General features: G+C 37.0%; 1 protein-coding gene across 2 annotated transcripts; it reads right to left on the bottom strand.

Annotated features, from left to right (window-relative positions):
- Window positions 1–2,972: 2,972 nt before the first annotated feature.
- LOC148308837 (uncharacterized) lies at window positions 2,973–14,332 on the bottom strand. 2 transcript variants are annotated; one of them, XM_088261012.1, is made up of 10 exons: window positions 14,088–14,332; window positions 13,684–14,004; window positions 12,205–13,244; window positions 11,413–11,530; window positions 9,546–9,970; window positions 8,506–8,884; window positions 7,231–7,322; window positions 6,866–6,950; window positions 5,252–5,381; window positions 2,973–3,146 (listed from the first exon to the last, which is right to left on the bottom strand). In XM_088261012.1, the coding sequence occupies exons 1-10, from the start codon at window positions 14,249–14,251 to the stop codon at window positions 3,120–3,122; spliced, it is 2,781 nt and encodes a 926-aa protein (XP_088117138.1). In that variant the 5' UTR covers window positions 14,252–14,332; the 3' UTR covers window positions 2,973–3,119. The 2 variants fall into 2 exon arrangements, 1 of the variants encoding a protein (XP_088117138.1); XR_015837631.1 differs by having other exon boundaries at window positions 3,136–3,146; window positions 7,226–7,322; window positions 14,088–14,314.
- Window positions 14,333–14,961: the final 629 nt, after the last annotated feature.

Raw genomic sequence — 14,961 nt, forward strand, 5'->3', positions numbered from 1 at the left:
ATAAATCAAAATTTGTCAATTTTCAGCTGTGCATGTTTTCGGAATGCCCAGAAAATGTACTATATCCCAGCAAAAGAGGCATATTTTTAACTTAATATTTACCCGCTCCAGGGCAGAACGTGTTGTTTTTGCATTTTGAAGAAAAGGTATTGTTTAATTATTTTTTTAAATAAACTAAATATTTTTCAAATGGAGAAAAACTACTTTTTAAGTAAAACCATGAGGTTTTACTTAAAAAGATCTGTTGCACAGTAAAAAGTTTACTGAACTATATCAAGTATAAATATCAAGCCACTTACTGAGTGGCTTGATATTTATTTTTAACACATTGTATTATATTTTTAAACTTTAAAAACATTCTCCTGAAAAATCAAATTTTTTGATTTATGACGTTCTTGAAAGGAGTGAGCGAATTGTTTAGTTGTTTGAACTGTTAGTCAGAATTGCAAATTTGAGACCCCTGTTACTGTGGAGTCTACGTACCCTACGTATAAACATATTAGCTAATTAGAAGTGGAGAATTTATGGATATTTCGGGGACAGGATATTTCTCTTTTGTTTAAATGGCTTTGTAAGTAAAAACATAGTAACGGCTCATTTACATTGGCCAATTGTAATGTCAGTCCACTAGGACCGACTATTGGACTAGCATCCAACTGACTAGCTAGAAATATGCGTTTACAACAGGCCAATTTACAAATGGTGGGGTGAGCTATTGGCCCCAAAATTAGGGAAGCTAATTAGGTTAAAAAATTGTCTCGAGGACATTCCATTGCCTCGGAGATACATATATGTATACATATTTATAGCGAGGCCAATATTTGCTTGGCTTTGTGGAATGTGTTAAAAGTTATAATTCAATTTGAATAAAACTATAATCTCTCTTTCTCATAAGAGATAACTAAGGGTAATATAAATTATCTGACATCTTGTTATCATATGGCTTATACAGTTTATTTAAGATTGTAAGTACGGGCAATTGCCCTTACTTACAATCTTACAATTGTTAACACGTAATCATTTCTCAAAATTCTGATGTTTCTGATAATTTCAACTTTAGAAAGTGACAATAACAATTTTGTTTTTCATTGACCTGGAGCAGTGTTTTCTTGTGGCTCAGCTGAGTGAGCCAGCAGACAGTAAAAACACATTAATTTTGAAGGTTTATTCTTACTTTTGGTTACAAAAGGCGTTCGGATTAAGTTCCTTTGGGCGTTCGGATTAGCGGGGGTTCAGATTATAGAGGTCCTGCTGTATCTAGAAGCTCCAAAAATTTGAGTAGTGTGGTTGCTAATCATGGGTAGAATTGGTGAATGTTTCACATGTCTCAAGTGATCACATAACCAGCCTATAACAGGTCGCAAGCCCTGTAAATGCCCAGACTTCTTCTTCATCTATTTTGAGATGTCGAAAATGTAATAAATAAGTGAAGATAGTCCGGATTTGTAAACAGGTATTTGGACACACTTGAAATGATGTTTTTCTAGATTATTATCATGTAACATTAGCACTTTAAGGTAGACTGACCGGAGCATTTCTAACTAACTAACCATCACGCCGCTTCTCCGCAGGGGTAGGCAGAGAGAATAGAACGCCTCACCACTCTGTCTTTGCAAACATTCTTCGCCTCTTCCACGTTCATGCATCTCCTCATACACACCCGCCGATTGTTTCGACTCCTAGACCGCTTTCAAGTATTTTGCATACTCGGTTCGTTGTACTGACTCGTGTATTGCTCGGCTCGGTGTACTGACTGCCTGAATGCTCGAAATACTCCGGTCAATCTCCACCTTTATACTGCATGAAGGCCACAAAGCAGTCTAAATGCCATCAAAGTGTTAACACACACGGCACAATTACCCACGGGAATGCTATTTAATTAGCATTGCAGTTTGTTTAACCTTTCCTTCCCAGTGATATGTATTTATTACAATTCAACTCTAGGAGAATGTCGATTCAAATTACAATAAATACAGATTTAGAATTTCTGTATTCCTCCGTAATATAATTACGTCTTACATAAAAGTTTTATAATATAAAGTTAGTCATTAGCAGGGACGGAAATAAATAATTTGTGAAAAAATTAAGGATAGAATCTGATATTGTTTCCGCCAATCTCCTTTAAGTAGCGCGCAAGTCGTCCTTTGAGGTGGTTGTGCCAATACGCCAGCTATGGCAGCTACTTGCGATGTATTTTTTTTCTCGTTTTCAGACACTTACTGGAGCCAACCTTACAAAATTGTTACTTTTCAACTTCAACTATGGTTGATAAAAACAACATTTAGGAATATTCACATTTTTCCCGTTTTTAAATCACATTTACACATGGTGTACAAAATACCGCCTCTGTAGTGTAATGGTCAGCACCCTTGGCTACTGTTCTGGAGGTCCCGGATTCGATTCCCAGGGGGCGGGTAAAATAAATAAAAGTAATGTTTTCACTCTAATATTTATTCAATATCACCCTGGACTGGTACCTGAAGCGGAGGGCTGATCACTTTTCCTTCATCTGTTAACGATCAAGATAACACTGCGTTTATATGATGCAGTGCCCTATGCACCACTGGGGTGCGGATAAGGGTTTGAAGAAGAAAAAGTAAAAAATACATATCGCTGTTGCTCGCGGAAGCACCGTAAGGGAAAGGTTAAAGATTACATTTAGTATTTGCATAGTAGGAAGAACACAGATAATATAATATGTATGACATGCTTTACTTATCTAGCCGCAAATAAAACCCAACTTAATAATTTGTCAAAATTTTTATTATTCGTCGCTTCATAATATCATTACATGCGGTAAGATTAACTATAATTTAAGAAAATACATTTTATAAGGAAAAAACTACATATAAACAGTAATGGAAAAAATATTTTATTTAATTACAATAATAAGATTATTTAGAAAAAAAAACATGTAATAGAAATTCCTTTCTATATAATAGCCTAAACACAAATTATACATATATATAAGCTTATACGTAGCTAATGAAATGACAAAAATGCAAGCCGTAAATTTTCTTGATGCTTACTAAATAAATATTACAAAGTACAAATTATGTGATATACTTTTATTATAAAATACAAATTTTATTTTATTAATTATTCTATTTAAATAACCTTTAATAATACGGCCTCCTCGGGTTGTTCTGAAATAGAATAAAAATGCTAGATTAAAGTGCAAGCAATAAAATATCGTTTTATTAATTGATTCGGCAGTCACATTGTGGTAAAATCTATCCATTTTGAATTTAAGTTTTACTTAGCAAATACCACCGTATTTTCATATGGAGTTTGAAAATGCTGCGGAATGCATGGAAACACATCGCTCACTCCTTTCAAGAACGTCATAAATCAAAAAACCTCATTTTTCAGGAGAACGTTTTGAAAGTTTTAAAATATAATACAATGTATTAAAAATAAATATCAAGCCACTTATTGAACTTTTTTCTGTGAAACAGATCTATTTAGGTAAAACCTAAAGGTTTTTTCTCCATTTGAAAAATATTTAGTAAATTTAAAAAAATAATTAAACAATACCTTTTCTTCAAAATGCAAAAACAACACATTGCCCTGTAGCGGGTAAATATTAAGTTAAAAATGTGCCGCTTTTGCTGGAATATAGTACATTTTCTGAACATTCTGAAAACATGCACAACTGAAAATGAACAATTTTTAATTTATGACGTTCTTGAAAGGAGTGAGCGACATGTCACAATAGATTTTAAGAAATAGTAGCATTTACTAAGTAAAACTTAAATTAAAAACAAACAAATCAACTGCAAAGTGTTAATTTGATAAGATTATAAAACAACAAAAGATTTTACTAAATATTTTTTTTACGTAAGTGTAAAGTGTAAAAATTGTATATGTAAATACATCTAATAATAAATCTTAAATAAGAGTTAAATTTACAACATTTTGAGTGTGTCCAAATACTTGTTCACAAAATCTGGATTATCTCCAATTACAGGAGTTATTTTCATATTATTTTTGACATCTCATCAAAGATGAAGAAGAATATGGAAGTCTGGGCATTTACGGGGCTGACGACCGTCATAGGCTGGTTTAAGTGATCACTTAACACACATGTAACATTCACCAATTCGGATCTCACATACTAATATAAGAGTTTCTGCTTAATAAAAAGCTTCTTTACATCTCACCAATAGATGTCTCTAGTGAAGTTCTATTGATTCAAGAACAAGGTTTCTAAATTGGTTCATATATACAGAACTTCCAAGAATTTGAGTAGTGTGGTTGTCAATAATGGGTAGAATTGGTGAATGTTACACGTGTGTAAAGTGATCACTTAAACCAGCCTATGACGGTCGTCAGCCCCGTAAATGCCCAGACTTCCATATTCTTCTTCATCTTTGATGAGATGTCAAAAATAATAAGAGTTAAATTAATAACTTTTATGACAGTTATGCAATGCGGCACTTTGATTGGATAATTAAAAGTAATGATACATATTCATGCTTTATGATTTGCTTGAAAGATAAGGAATTCTGAAATCATACAACCGAAATAGATAAACACTTAATGTAGGTATGGCAAAAACTAATTTTTACATTCTTCATTTATATTTTCCTGCTTTTTACACAGAAATTAAATTCGTTTCACCGTCACGCATTTATAAATTTTCTTATATAACCTAAATTTATAATTTACTTTGTTTTTATAGTACAGCAGGACCTCTTTAATCTGAAAGAAGAAAATTTACCCTCTGGACCAGTGGAGCATTTCGATTACAGTACAAAGAATCTGTAGGGTATTTTTATCAAATAAACCAAATATGTATTGTGAAATACTAAATGTATTTATTCAACATTTTTAAAGAAATCATATATTTTAGTTGGTCGAGATTTATTTAATGATAAGTAAAAAGTCTCTCAATTTACGTAAAAGCATCTTCTCTGGCACAGGAATATCCACTTGGTCAGCCCCTTCTAGGCATATTTTTAAGTGGACGTTCGGATTACAGAGGTGTTCGAATTAATGGGGGTTCGGATTAAAGAGGTCCTGCTGTACGTTTCGGGGAAAAGTGTCACAATTTTTTTACTTATTTTATTGCACCAGCAATAAAGGCCTACAAACCCTTCTTCACTTGCGTCTCAGTGAAATGTATAAAAATATAGGATGAATTATCAAACATTTTTCATGTATTGTACTTTTGATTTTCCCAAACAGACCATTTTTTTCATTTGCTAATTTTTACGTATTTTAAAAGACAAATGAATGCAATATTTACCAGCGGATTGGGCCGGAACCGATACGCCAACATCATCCTCTTCCGGTAAGCATCAAACTCATCATCCCCCTCCTCCAAGTTGTCACCTCGGTCCACCCCCAGTCCCTGGTTCGACTCCCTGTTGCTCACTCTGAGGATACAATTCCACGCATGAGGATGATGACCATTTAAACGATAATACATCCGACATGAGAACAACTCTATAGGTGGCATGGCGCATATAAAATATACATGGCGTTCATCGTTCAACTCCTGACAAGTCCACATTAAAATATTTGGTCTATCCGAACATACCATCTATTCTTCGACCATTCTCCAGCTTGTATTTCCAACTACATTCACATCATCTGTTATCTTTCATCATTCGTTCACTTCGAATGATATATTTTCACCCGCTTTCACCAATTTTACCAGCTTTTACCTATTTGGAGTGTTTACTTATTGAAAGTAAACAACTATCTTTGTATAGTAGTTTACTTTGAATAGGTAAACACTACGATAAAAGGTGTTCTTCAATCAGATACATACATGATTTCATTAAATAGTGAAAGGTATTATGTTTCATTTAAAGCTGTTACCAAAGCCATAGTTTCTGGATCAACAAACCGATAAATAGCGTAATTCCTTTAGAATAGATTCTGAAATAGCAATATAATAAGTCTATCCTATAAAACAAACAAAAAGTATCCAACCTTCTGTAACTCATTTTACTACACTCCTATGACATAGGACACTGCATCAGATTGACTTGTATGAACTGGATTGTTGATTATATGAAGGCAAGTTAATATTACAGTCCTGCCCCCCCCCCCCCCGCTCCCAATCCAAGGTAGTATTAAATAAATATTGGAATTTAAAAAATCTATATTTTATCGACCCCTTGGGAACCAAACCTGGATCTGGGGTAGCCAAATCCCCTAATACAATATAAAGGTAGTTAAAAAAATGTATTTAATTAAAATATGACAAATACAATTTTCAATAGAGTATTCAATAACCCTAGATTTGCCATGCCTTATGTAAACTACAATAACTAGAAATCATATTTTCCCATTGTTTGATTTAACAGGAAGGTGCAAAGCAGTGGTGAGGAATTTAACATTAGTTAAATTAAAAAAAATAACAATAATAATAATTTTTAAGATAATTCTCAATTTTCAGTCATTTAAGTGTGTATGTCTCATTTTTTTTATTTCTCGTGGATTGTATCGCAAACCCCATAGGAGATTTAGAGAAGCATTTTAACCAGATTATTTATATTAACCTTTCGGTTAATGTCGGTGCAAATTTTCCTCAAAGGAATATCGACTTTATGAACATCAAAGTTCGTCTGTCAGTTAGTATAATGTAACTTGTATAGCAATGATATCTGTGGATATTTTAATGTAATTTTATCATAAAATAAAAACTAGAGATGATGTTTTTTTTTAAAAAATAATTTTTATCTTTATAATACACAGATTACGTGAAAAAAAAACAAATGTAAAATGAACCCACCCCCAGAGAAGGTGGGACATCAATTATTGTACTCCCGGAAATATTAAAGTTACTGTCTTTATTTGACCAAGATATGTAGAAGTAAATATGAAATAATCAAATGAAATGGATTTTTACTTGTTAACCGGATTGACGATTCCGGATCCATCAGCTCCCAGCCCCTCTCCTTCGCTCCAACCCAATTTTTGAAGCATTTTGAAGCCTGAAAACCCATAGACATTTAAAATTCTGAAAATGTATGTATCGTTTCCAAAGAAAACTGCGTAAACTGGTAAGACGTAAGACTGACCGGAGCATTTCGTCGTAACATCACCGCGGCGAGCATCACCGAGCATCCGAAACTATGGATGGAGCGCTCGGCTCGGTGTACTGACTGCCTGAATGCTCGCATCGTAACGTGTTACGTTACGACGAAACGCTCCGGTCAGTCTCCGCCTCAATATGTTTTTGAAGCGAACTACTAAGGAAATTATTTACATTACCTATGTTGTCTTCTTTCAGCTTGTATTCTTTGTAGTCGCTCAGGTCGGGCTCCTGACCTCCCCCCTTCACCGCAGAATACTTATCCATGAACCTGGACATTTCCAATCAATATGTTTATTTTGTGTAACAAATGGATCCGTCACGTGTTGAGACAGGAGGGTTTCCTGCACATAGAGGGAACAAATGCCAGAGGACACGCCCACGCCCACGCCGCCAATTTCTTTGCGACTTATACGAGGACATGGGCTGTTCCACCTATGAGGAGCTGAAGAGAGTTTCGCACAATAGACCGGAGTGGCGAAGGAGGTGTCATTTGTTACTGCAGATCAACTCATGGGATTGAGACAAAAGAAGAAATAAGCGGTTACTGTAAATCCTTCACTAACAAAATCCGTTTTCGGTACTCTAGCGAGAAATACCGGATCTGTCGGATCTGACGTCATGATTTATAAAAGTATCAGATATATTTTGGACAGTATGTAGTAATTCCTTTAGGGTTGTTCAAAAATTTTCAATTCATATAGTTGTATCATCATATAGTTGTTCATATAGTTGTATCATCATATAGTTGTACATAGATATTTGGAATTAAATGATCGTTTATCTCACAATTAGTTGTAATATTACAAAAATACTTAAAGAGAAATGAGTAAAATAAAGTACGCTAATTTTGTTTCCGCGAAAGATGTGTAAAGCTGTGATATTCTTGGAATAGATGCATTTATACGTCTCAAGGCTAATCAACAATATATAATACAAATATATTGCATAAATTAAACAAATATTTATGCCGCGCCCAAGATGAAGTCTAAAAACAGATTTGTTTCAACAATGGCACAGAGTGTTTATAAATTATCCAATACATTTTACTTTTTAACCTCTTAACCGGGCCGGACGTATAAATATGTCAAACGTAATCAGTATCGGGTACGGGTAGGACATATGAATACGTCTTTGAAATATATGTTGCGCCCTGGAATGGGCGGAATCTGTATTTTCGAACAACAAAAGTAATTAGTCATCCATACATGTTGATATGAATTCTTTTCTATTTGTTTGTAATTTTGTATTTTCCTTTATAATTTATATATAACTAAATGAAAAATTATATATTTCATAGTCTTTTAATTTATTTTGAGCATAAATAAAATATATGAATTCACGTCCACCAGGCGTGACATACTGACACGTCCTAGTGAAAGAGTTCCCGGTTAACAGGTTAATTACTCGTGTTGAAACTGCGGTATTTAAAGCATAGTAACCGAGGAGAGTACCTCTTGAGCTCGTCGGGCGGCAGGAAGTCCCCGATGTGGTGCTTGCCGGACGCGGCGCGCGTGAGCTCGCCGGCCCAGCGGCTGGTGGCCTCCATCTCCTGCAGGCGCAGGCGGTGCTCCCAGGTGCCGCCCTCCACCTCCTCGTCCGAGTCGTACTCGTACTTGTGGCGCCCCGAGGCGGCCAGCAGCTCCAGCTCGCGCCGCTTGCCCAGCATCTCCTGGTACAGCAGGCTGATCTTGTAGTGCTCCTCGCACTTCTTCCAGTCCTCCTCGCTCAGGCTGGCCGAGCCGTAGCTCTTCAGCGCGTACTGTAGCAGCCCCGGCTCCTGCCGGCTGATCTTGCTGAGCTGTGCCTTCTCTCCAGCAACACCCACCATGCCTGAAGGGACATTACATTAACACACAGTTCTTTCAAAGAAACTTAACATTGACATATCAGATGACATTAACAAATAGAAGCATGGTAAAAAAAATCTTTTATATATTGTAAAGAAGAATTTGTTAAATAGGTATACTTTTTTGCTTGAAGTACCAAATATTTTCAAACAAATTAATTTTTAATAGCGAGCTTGTACACGTAAAGGTAGCTATTTTTATATATATATTTTTTTTTAGAAAAAAAGAGAAATATTTGTGTTTTTACTATTTAAAAAAATACTTCAATTTCATACTGCATATTTGTTTGAGCCTAAGCAGCTCATTATTAATAAATAGGTATCAAATTGTGGTACAGTGGGTTCGAACCAAAAAACTCTGACTCAAGGGTCCGCGACACTAACCACGGGACCACAACCCGACACATTAACAGCCCAATATATTAACCATACTCTTCTTCTTCTTTTTTATGGCTTAACACCCATCTTGGGTGTTATAGCCAGTGTTGAGTTACAACTCACTAAATGACTCAATAAGTCACTAAACAAACTAACATTACTAATAAAACTAACCCCAGTAACAGGAATACTAACAATTGAAAGTGTAAATAAAAAATATTAACCATATTGAAATATGAATGTATTGCAAAATGAGATAAATCTTACCTCCTAAACTGGCAACGGACGCCACTCCCGGCGACCCCGCAACACCGGGACATTCCCCCCACCGGGACTTCCTCCTCCTCTCTCTCCGTTCCTTCTTACTTTCCACCTCGTTATCGGAGTCACTCCCGCTCCCCTTTGCGTCCCTGGAGGCGGGTTCCTCCTTCACGGTCCCCGGTTCCGCCACTCCTTCCTCCTTGGCCTCGCTCTTGACTTCCTCGGTGTCGTCTTCGCTGGAGTCATAATCCATACTGAACTCGGGCTCATATTTTTCTTCGTCCGGTACGTATTTCTGATCGGCATCCTCCGGATCGTACTTATCCTCTCGCTTCACGCAAAACTCTCGCAAGTTGAAAATCTCGCTTCTATACTTGGAAACCAGTTCCCGGTAAGCCCTGTAGTCGGCGCTCTGATCGTCCCGCAGGAACCTAAAATGTCGAGACGGCAAGTTAGGCCGCGTACGAATCACGGAAACTGCTGGATTATACTAGGAAAATTGAATACTGCTTAAAGAAAATGGCATACACCTGAAGCATTCGTACCTGTAACATGTCATTAGCGAGTGAAACCTTAATCCAAAATTGTTGACATTAACGCATTGTTGTTGGGCGTTATCAACCTCGACCCTAATTATACTCCGACAGTCTGGCGCACGGCCTTCAGTATACTAATCATAAGCAACCGTAAACCTCATCTTAACAATGTTTTTTAGTATATCCTGCACTCTAAAAGTAAGCAAGTAGAATGCTTTTAAGAGTCTCCTGCTCTCTACCAACCGTATGTAAAAGATGCTTTTAAGCGTTTTCCGTAAACAATGTGTTAAAAAAAAAAACTTTTGTGAACAAAGTATGTTTTTGAAGACATTATTATCACTGGGTGTTTTCATAAAATTAATGTTTTTATGTAATTTTAAATGATTCACGTTCTATCTGCCTCCATAGAGTAGTAGGTAGCGTGTTTGGCTACTCCGGGCCGGAAGACCCGAGTTCGATTCCCAGGGAGCGGATGAGAGTTAGAAGCAAAATATATATAACACTCTCTTTATCATTCGTCATTCACATTGTGTAATACCACTTTCCTTTCCAGGAGTACAATAATTGATGTCTGACTTTCTCTGGGGAGTGGGTTTTTTTTACATTAAATAAGTATTTTTTTTAAATAAAATCTTTGTATTATGAAGATAGAAATTATGTAAAAATAATTTAAATAAAAACTTCACCATCTCTAGGTTTTATTTTATGACAAAGTTAAATACAAGTATCCACGATGTCATTACTATACAAATTACACCATACCAACTGACGTCTTCGATATTCATTAACGTTGATACTCGTTTGAGGAATATTCGCACCGACGTTCATTTACGTCCATACTCCCGGAAAGGTTAAAAACACTACTTTATAATAATAAAAAATTACAACAGGAAAATGTTTGAATTTTTATTACAGATTTTAATTTCCAATTTCATTCACTGCTCATATTATTCTGTTAACAAACGCGTATAGATGAAGAAAAAAAATTGTTATTGAATTTATTAACTTTAACCCAGAAATATATATTTTAATTTTGGTCCCTTGAATTTTAAATTAATGCGCTCTCATCGTATCAAAATCGAGGGTTAATCATCTTGCCTTCATGTAATTAACAATCGAGATAATTTTGCACTAATGGAATGCATCGCCCTATGCACCGGTGGGTGCGGATAAGGCTTAGAAAGAATAGAACTATAGGGGCGATCAATCAACATGGTTACATCGTGATTACAGCGGAAACGTAGGTCACGTCAACAATCTCGATATAATGCGTTGTAATTAAGGTTCCACCGCGCGTGACTCAGTAAGGAATGTGTCAGTTTGCGACCCGGTATTACCAAACGCAGGGGTCTCGGTGGGATTTCAGCAGATCCTCGAGGTGGTCGCCCGCCGTGGCCACCTGCCGCGCCACCTGCTCCAGCGTGCCGGCGCGCCGCTCCGGCCCTGCAGAGAGAACTACACACACCCATCAACATCGGCCGTAACAACGCACTCGCTACTCGCTACCCGCTACCCGCTACAACACACCCGCTACCACAATATCGCCTCGCAGCTTACACAAACGGGGCTTTTATCACCTTTTAGTATACAAAATACACTAAAACACGTGACAAATGCGAGAGAACACCGTATAAAAAGTCTAAATTTATGCTCCCCTACACTTATTATTATTAGAGTATTGAAATAATGAATCAAACTAAACAGTTTCAGGCCTTAACCGATACTTTATCAGACTGAGCAATAAATTTATAATAATAGAGGAGATTCTAGATAAATTCGTTCAAATGCCAGCAAAACCATCAATAGCATGATAAAATGGCCACCATATGTAAAGTGTGTGATTTGTAAATCGATATATTTGGCAAAAATAGGTCCATTAAATTTGCAATCAACTCCGTTGATTGCAAATTTAAAATTAAAAACGGAGTTTTACTGATCAGAATCTAAACGGTAATAATCATACTGAAACATTAATGACTTCAGTCTAATTTAAAATATTTGCATTATTTTTTTTTCTGTAATGTGAATATCTGATATAGAAAACGAATTGATGAGAAGTAATTGTCAATTAAACGTTAAAGTGAATAAGCGGATACACATCCGTCCATCCGAGATAAATAAACAATTACCTTTAGAAAAGGGTGGCGGAGGTATCGAACAGACGTCCAACTCTTTAGGCTTGGGAATCTGCGTCAGACAGATCGGTGACGGAGGCGGGATGGCTTGGAGATTCATCGGCTTGGGCGGCGGAATCTTCACGGCTTCTAGAGGCTTGGGGGGTGGAATCGAAACGGCGTCTAGGGGCTTGGGAGGCGGGATGGAGAGCGTATCTAGAGGCTTCGGTTCGGGTATCGTGTGCAAGGGAACGTTCGAGGGCGGCGGAATGGGACCGATAGAGTTCTGAGGCATCATAAGAGGGGGCGGTCTGACCCCCTGCTGGTTTAAATTAGGCAGGTTTGGAAACATCATAGGGAAAGGGAGCGGATTAGATTGCCGCATATTTGAGTTACTATTGTTGAAATTTCTAGCGGGAAACGGATGTCGGTCCAGACTGGGAAAGTTGGGACGGTTGCAATTGTTGGGACCGAACATGGGAGGAGCGCCGAGACGATTTTCCGGATTGAAATGAGCGGGCGGCCCCCGGGGAGGCATATTGGAATTGTTAAAAGGCGGGCGATTACCAAAATGCTGCATCTGAGGGGGATTATTGAAGTTGTTGAAGTTATTAAAGCTGTTTCCGGGGGGCATAAAGTTTGGTCCCGCGTTCTTGTTGAACTGGTTGGATGTCTGGTTGTTGTTGTTGGGATTCGGCGGGAAGGAATTGTTATTGGGGAACATAGGCGGGGGAACATTGGGATTAGCGGCGGGCATAGAAAAGTTGGGAGGGTGGCCGGGCGGCGGGAGGCCGGGCGGGTGGAGGCCGGGCGGGTGGAGGACGGGCGGGTGGAGGCCTGGCGGGGGGAGCCCGGGCGGGGGGAGGCCGGGCGGAGGCAGGCCGGGCGGGGGAAGGCCGGGGGGAGGGTGCCCGGAGGGGGGGTGGTGGCCGGGCGGGGGGTGGCCCGGCGGGGGGGTGAACATGGCGGGGGGGTGGCGGCGAGGGGAGTTCTCCACGACGGGGGTGGAGGGGGAAGAGTCGCGGTGACCAGAATCCCAGCGACGGGATCTATCCCTGAAAAGATGGAAAAAACAGGTCACTCAAATGTACAAGGAATACATAATTTTGAATGAGAACATATTAAACAAAAATAATGTACCTTTTCTTAGTGATTTAATTTAGCTTTGCTTTTGCTTGACTATTTTTATTTGAATACTTTACTTAAATTTTAATTTTAATTTTTTTTTAAATTTTTAAATTAACGTTTTAATAACTTTTATTTGAACATGTAGCACCTGTAGGCAGGGCAAGGAATCATTTGATTTTTTATTTAGATTTAGAAGTTCCTCAATATGAATTGCCCCTTAACAATAGTAATAGTAATGACACTAGTAATACACAGGGGTGTATTACTAGTGTCATTTATTGTATCCGCATATAGTTTGAACACTTTCAAATACTGTGTCACTACTAGAGTTTCAATGTAATTATTTTATAATACTTTATTAAATACCTAGAATCGTGTCTGTCATGTCTAGATTCCTTAGATTCCCACTTGTAGATATTTCTCCGTTGGTCCCTGTGAGGGCTTCTACTCCTATCCCTGTTTCTGGAAGATCCCGTGGATCCGTGGCCGTGGCCTTGGTGCCTATCGTTCCGCGGCTCCCGACTCCGTTCGGGCTCACTCGCCACCTTCTTCTCTTCGTCCGGAGCCTGCTTCGCCTCCCGCTCCGGCTTTTTACTCTGCTTCAAATCACCGGACATCTTCTTAAACTGATTCAGAAAACTGCCGTCATTTGAAAACTTATTCATTGCGGACAGGTCGGGTTTATTTCTGTAAATTAAAAAAAGCAAAATAGATAGAAAAATCGGTTAATTTGATTCGTAGTAATACGGCTATGTTGCAAAAACACTTACGCCTCTGTCGACTTTTGTTTAGTTTTCTTCTGGGCCTCCATTTTGGAAAGAATTTCCAGCCTCTTGCTCTCGATTATCTGCTCCTGTTTCGACATTTGGGCCCATCTTGCACTTAAAGGAGTCTTTGGATTCAAAGTATCAAAACTTAAATTATTTTTGTGCATCTTTTTTTATTATAAAAACGTTAATTAACGCTAGCCGAAAATATCACATCGACATAATCGAAAAATTTGACATAAACTATTACCATAGAAAAACAGGTATACAACACAACAACCAAATACATCAGTTTTTATTTTATCAAACGTACCTACCTACTTTTATATAAAAACAATTACTACTACTACCATCACGCCATTTCCCCGCAGGGGTAGGCAGAAAGGATGGAACGCCACACCATATAAAAACGATAATATTAAAAAAATAGTCCCACTTGTGTGGACTGTGTATATATATATAAATATATATATATATATATATATATATATATATATATATATATATATATATATATATATATATATATATATATATATATATATATATATATATATATATATATATATATATATATATATATATATATATATATACATATATATATATATATATATATATATATATATATATATATATATATATATATATATATATATATATATATATATATATATATATATATATATAATCTACCGAAAATATTATTTGGTTAAACATTACGACACAGACTTTTAAAAATCCAACGGGAAGAACTTTGACAAAAATATTTTAATTTGCTGCAGTTACTCCATCGAGGCTACATTTTCTAAAATCGCACGAATCCTAGTGGAAACCATTTAGCCTTGTTCTGACTAATCTGAATTTTTATTAAAAT

Source organism: Brachycentrus maculatus, unplaced genomic scaffold (assembly GCF_059751285.1).
Source record: "Brachycentrus maculatus isolate JH-2025_06_01 unplaced genomic scaffold, ASM5975128v1 h1tg000147l, whole genome shotgun sequence".
Taxonomy (NCBI): domain Eukaryota; kingdom Metazoa; phylum Arthropoda; class Insecta; order Trichoptera; family Brachycentridae; genus Brachycentrus; species Brachycentrus maculatus.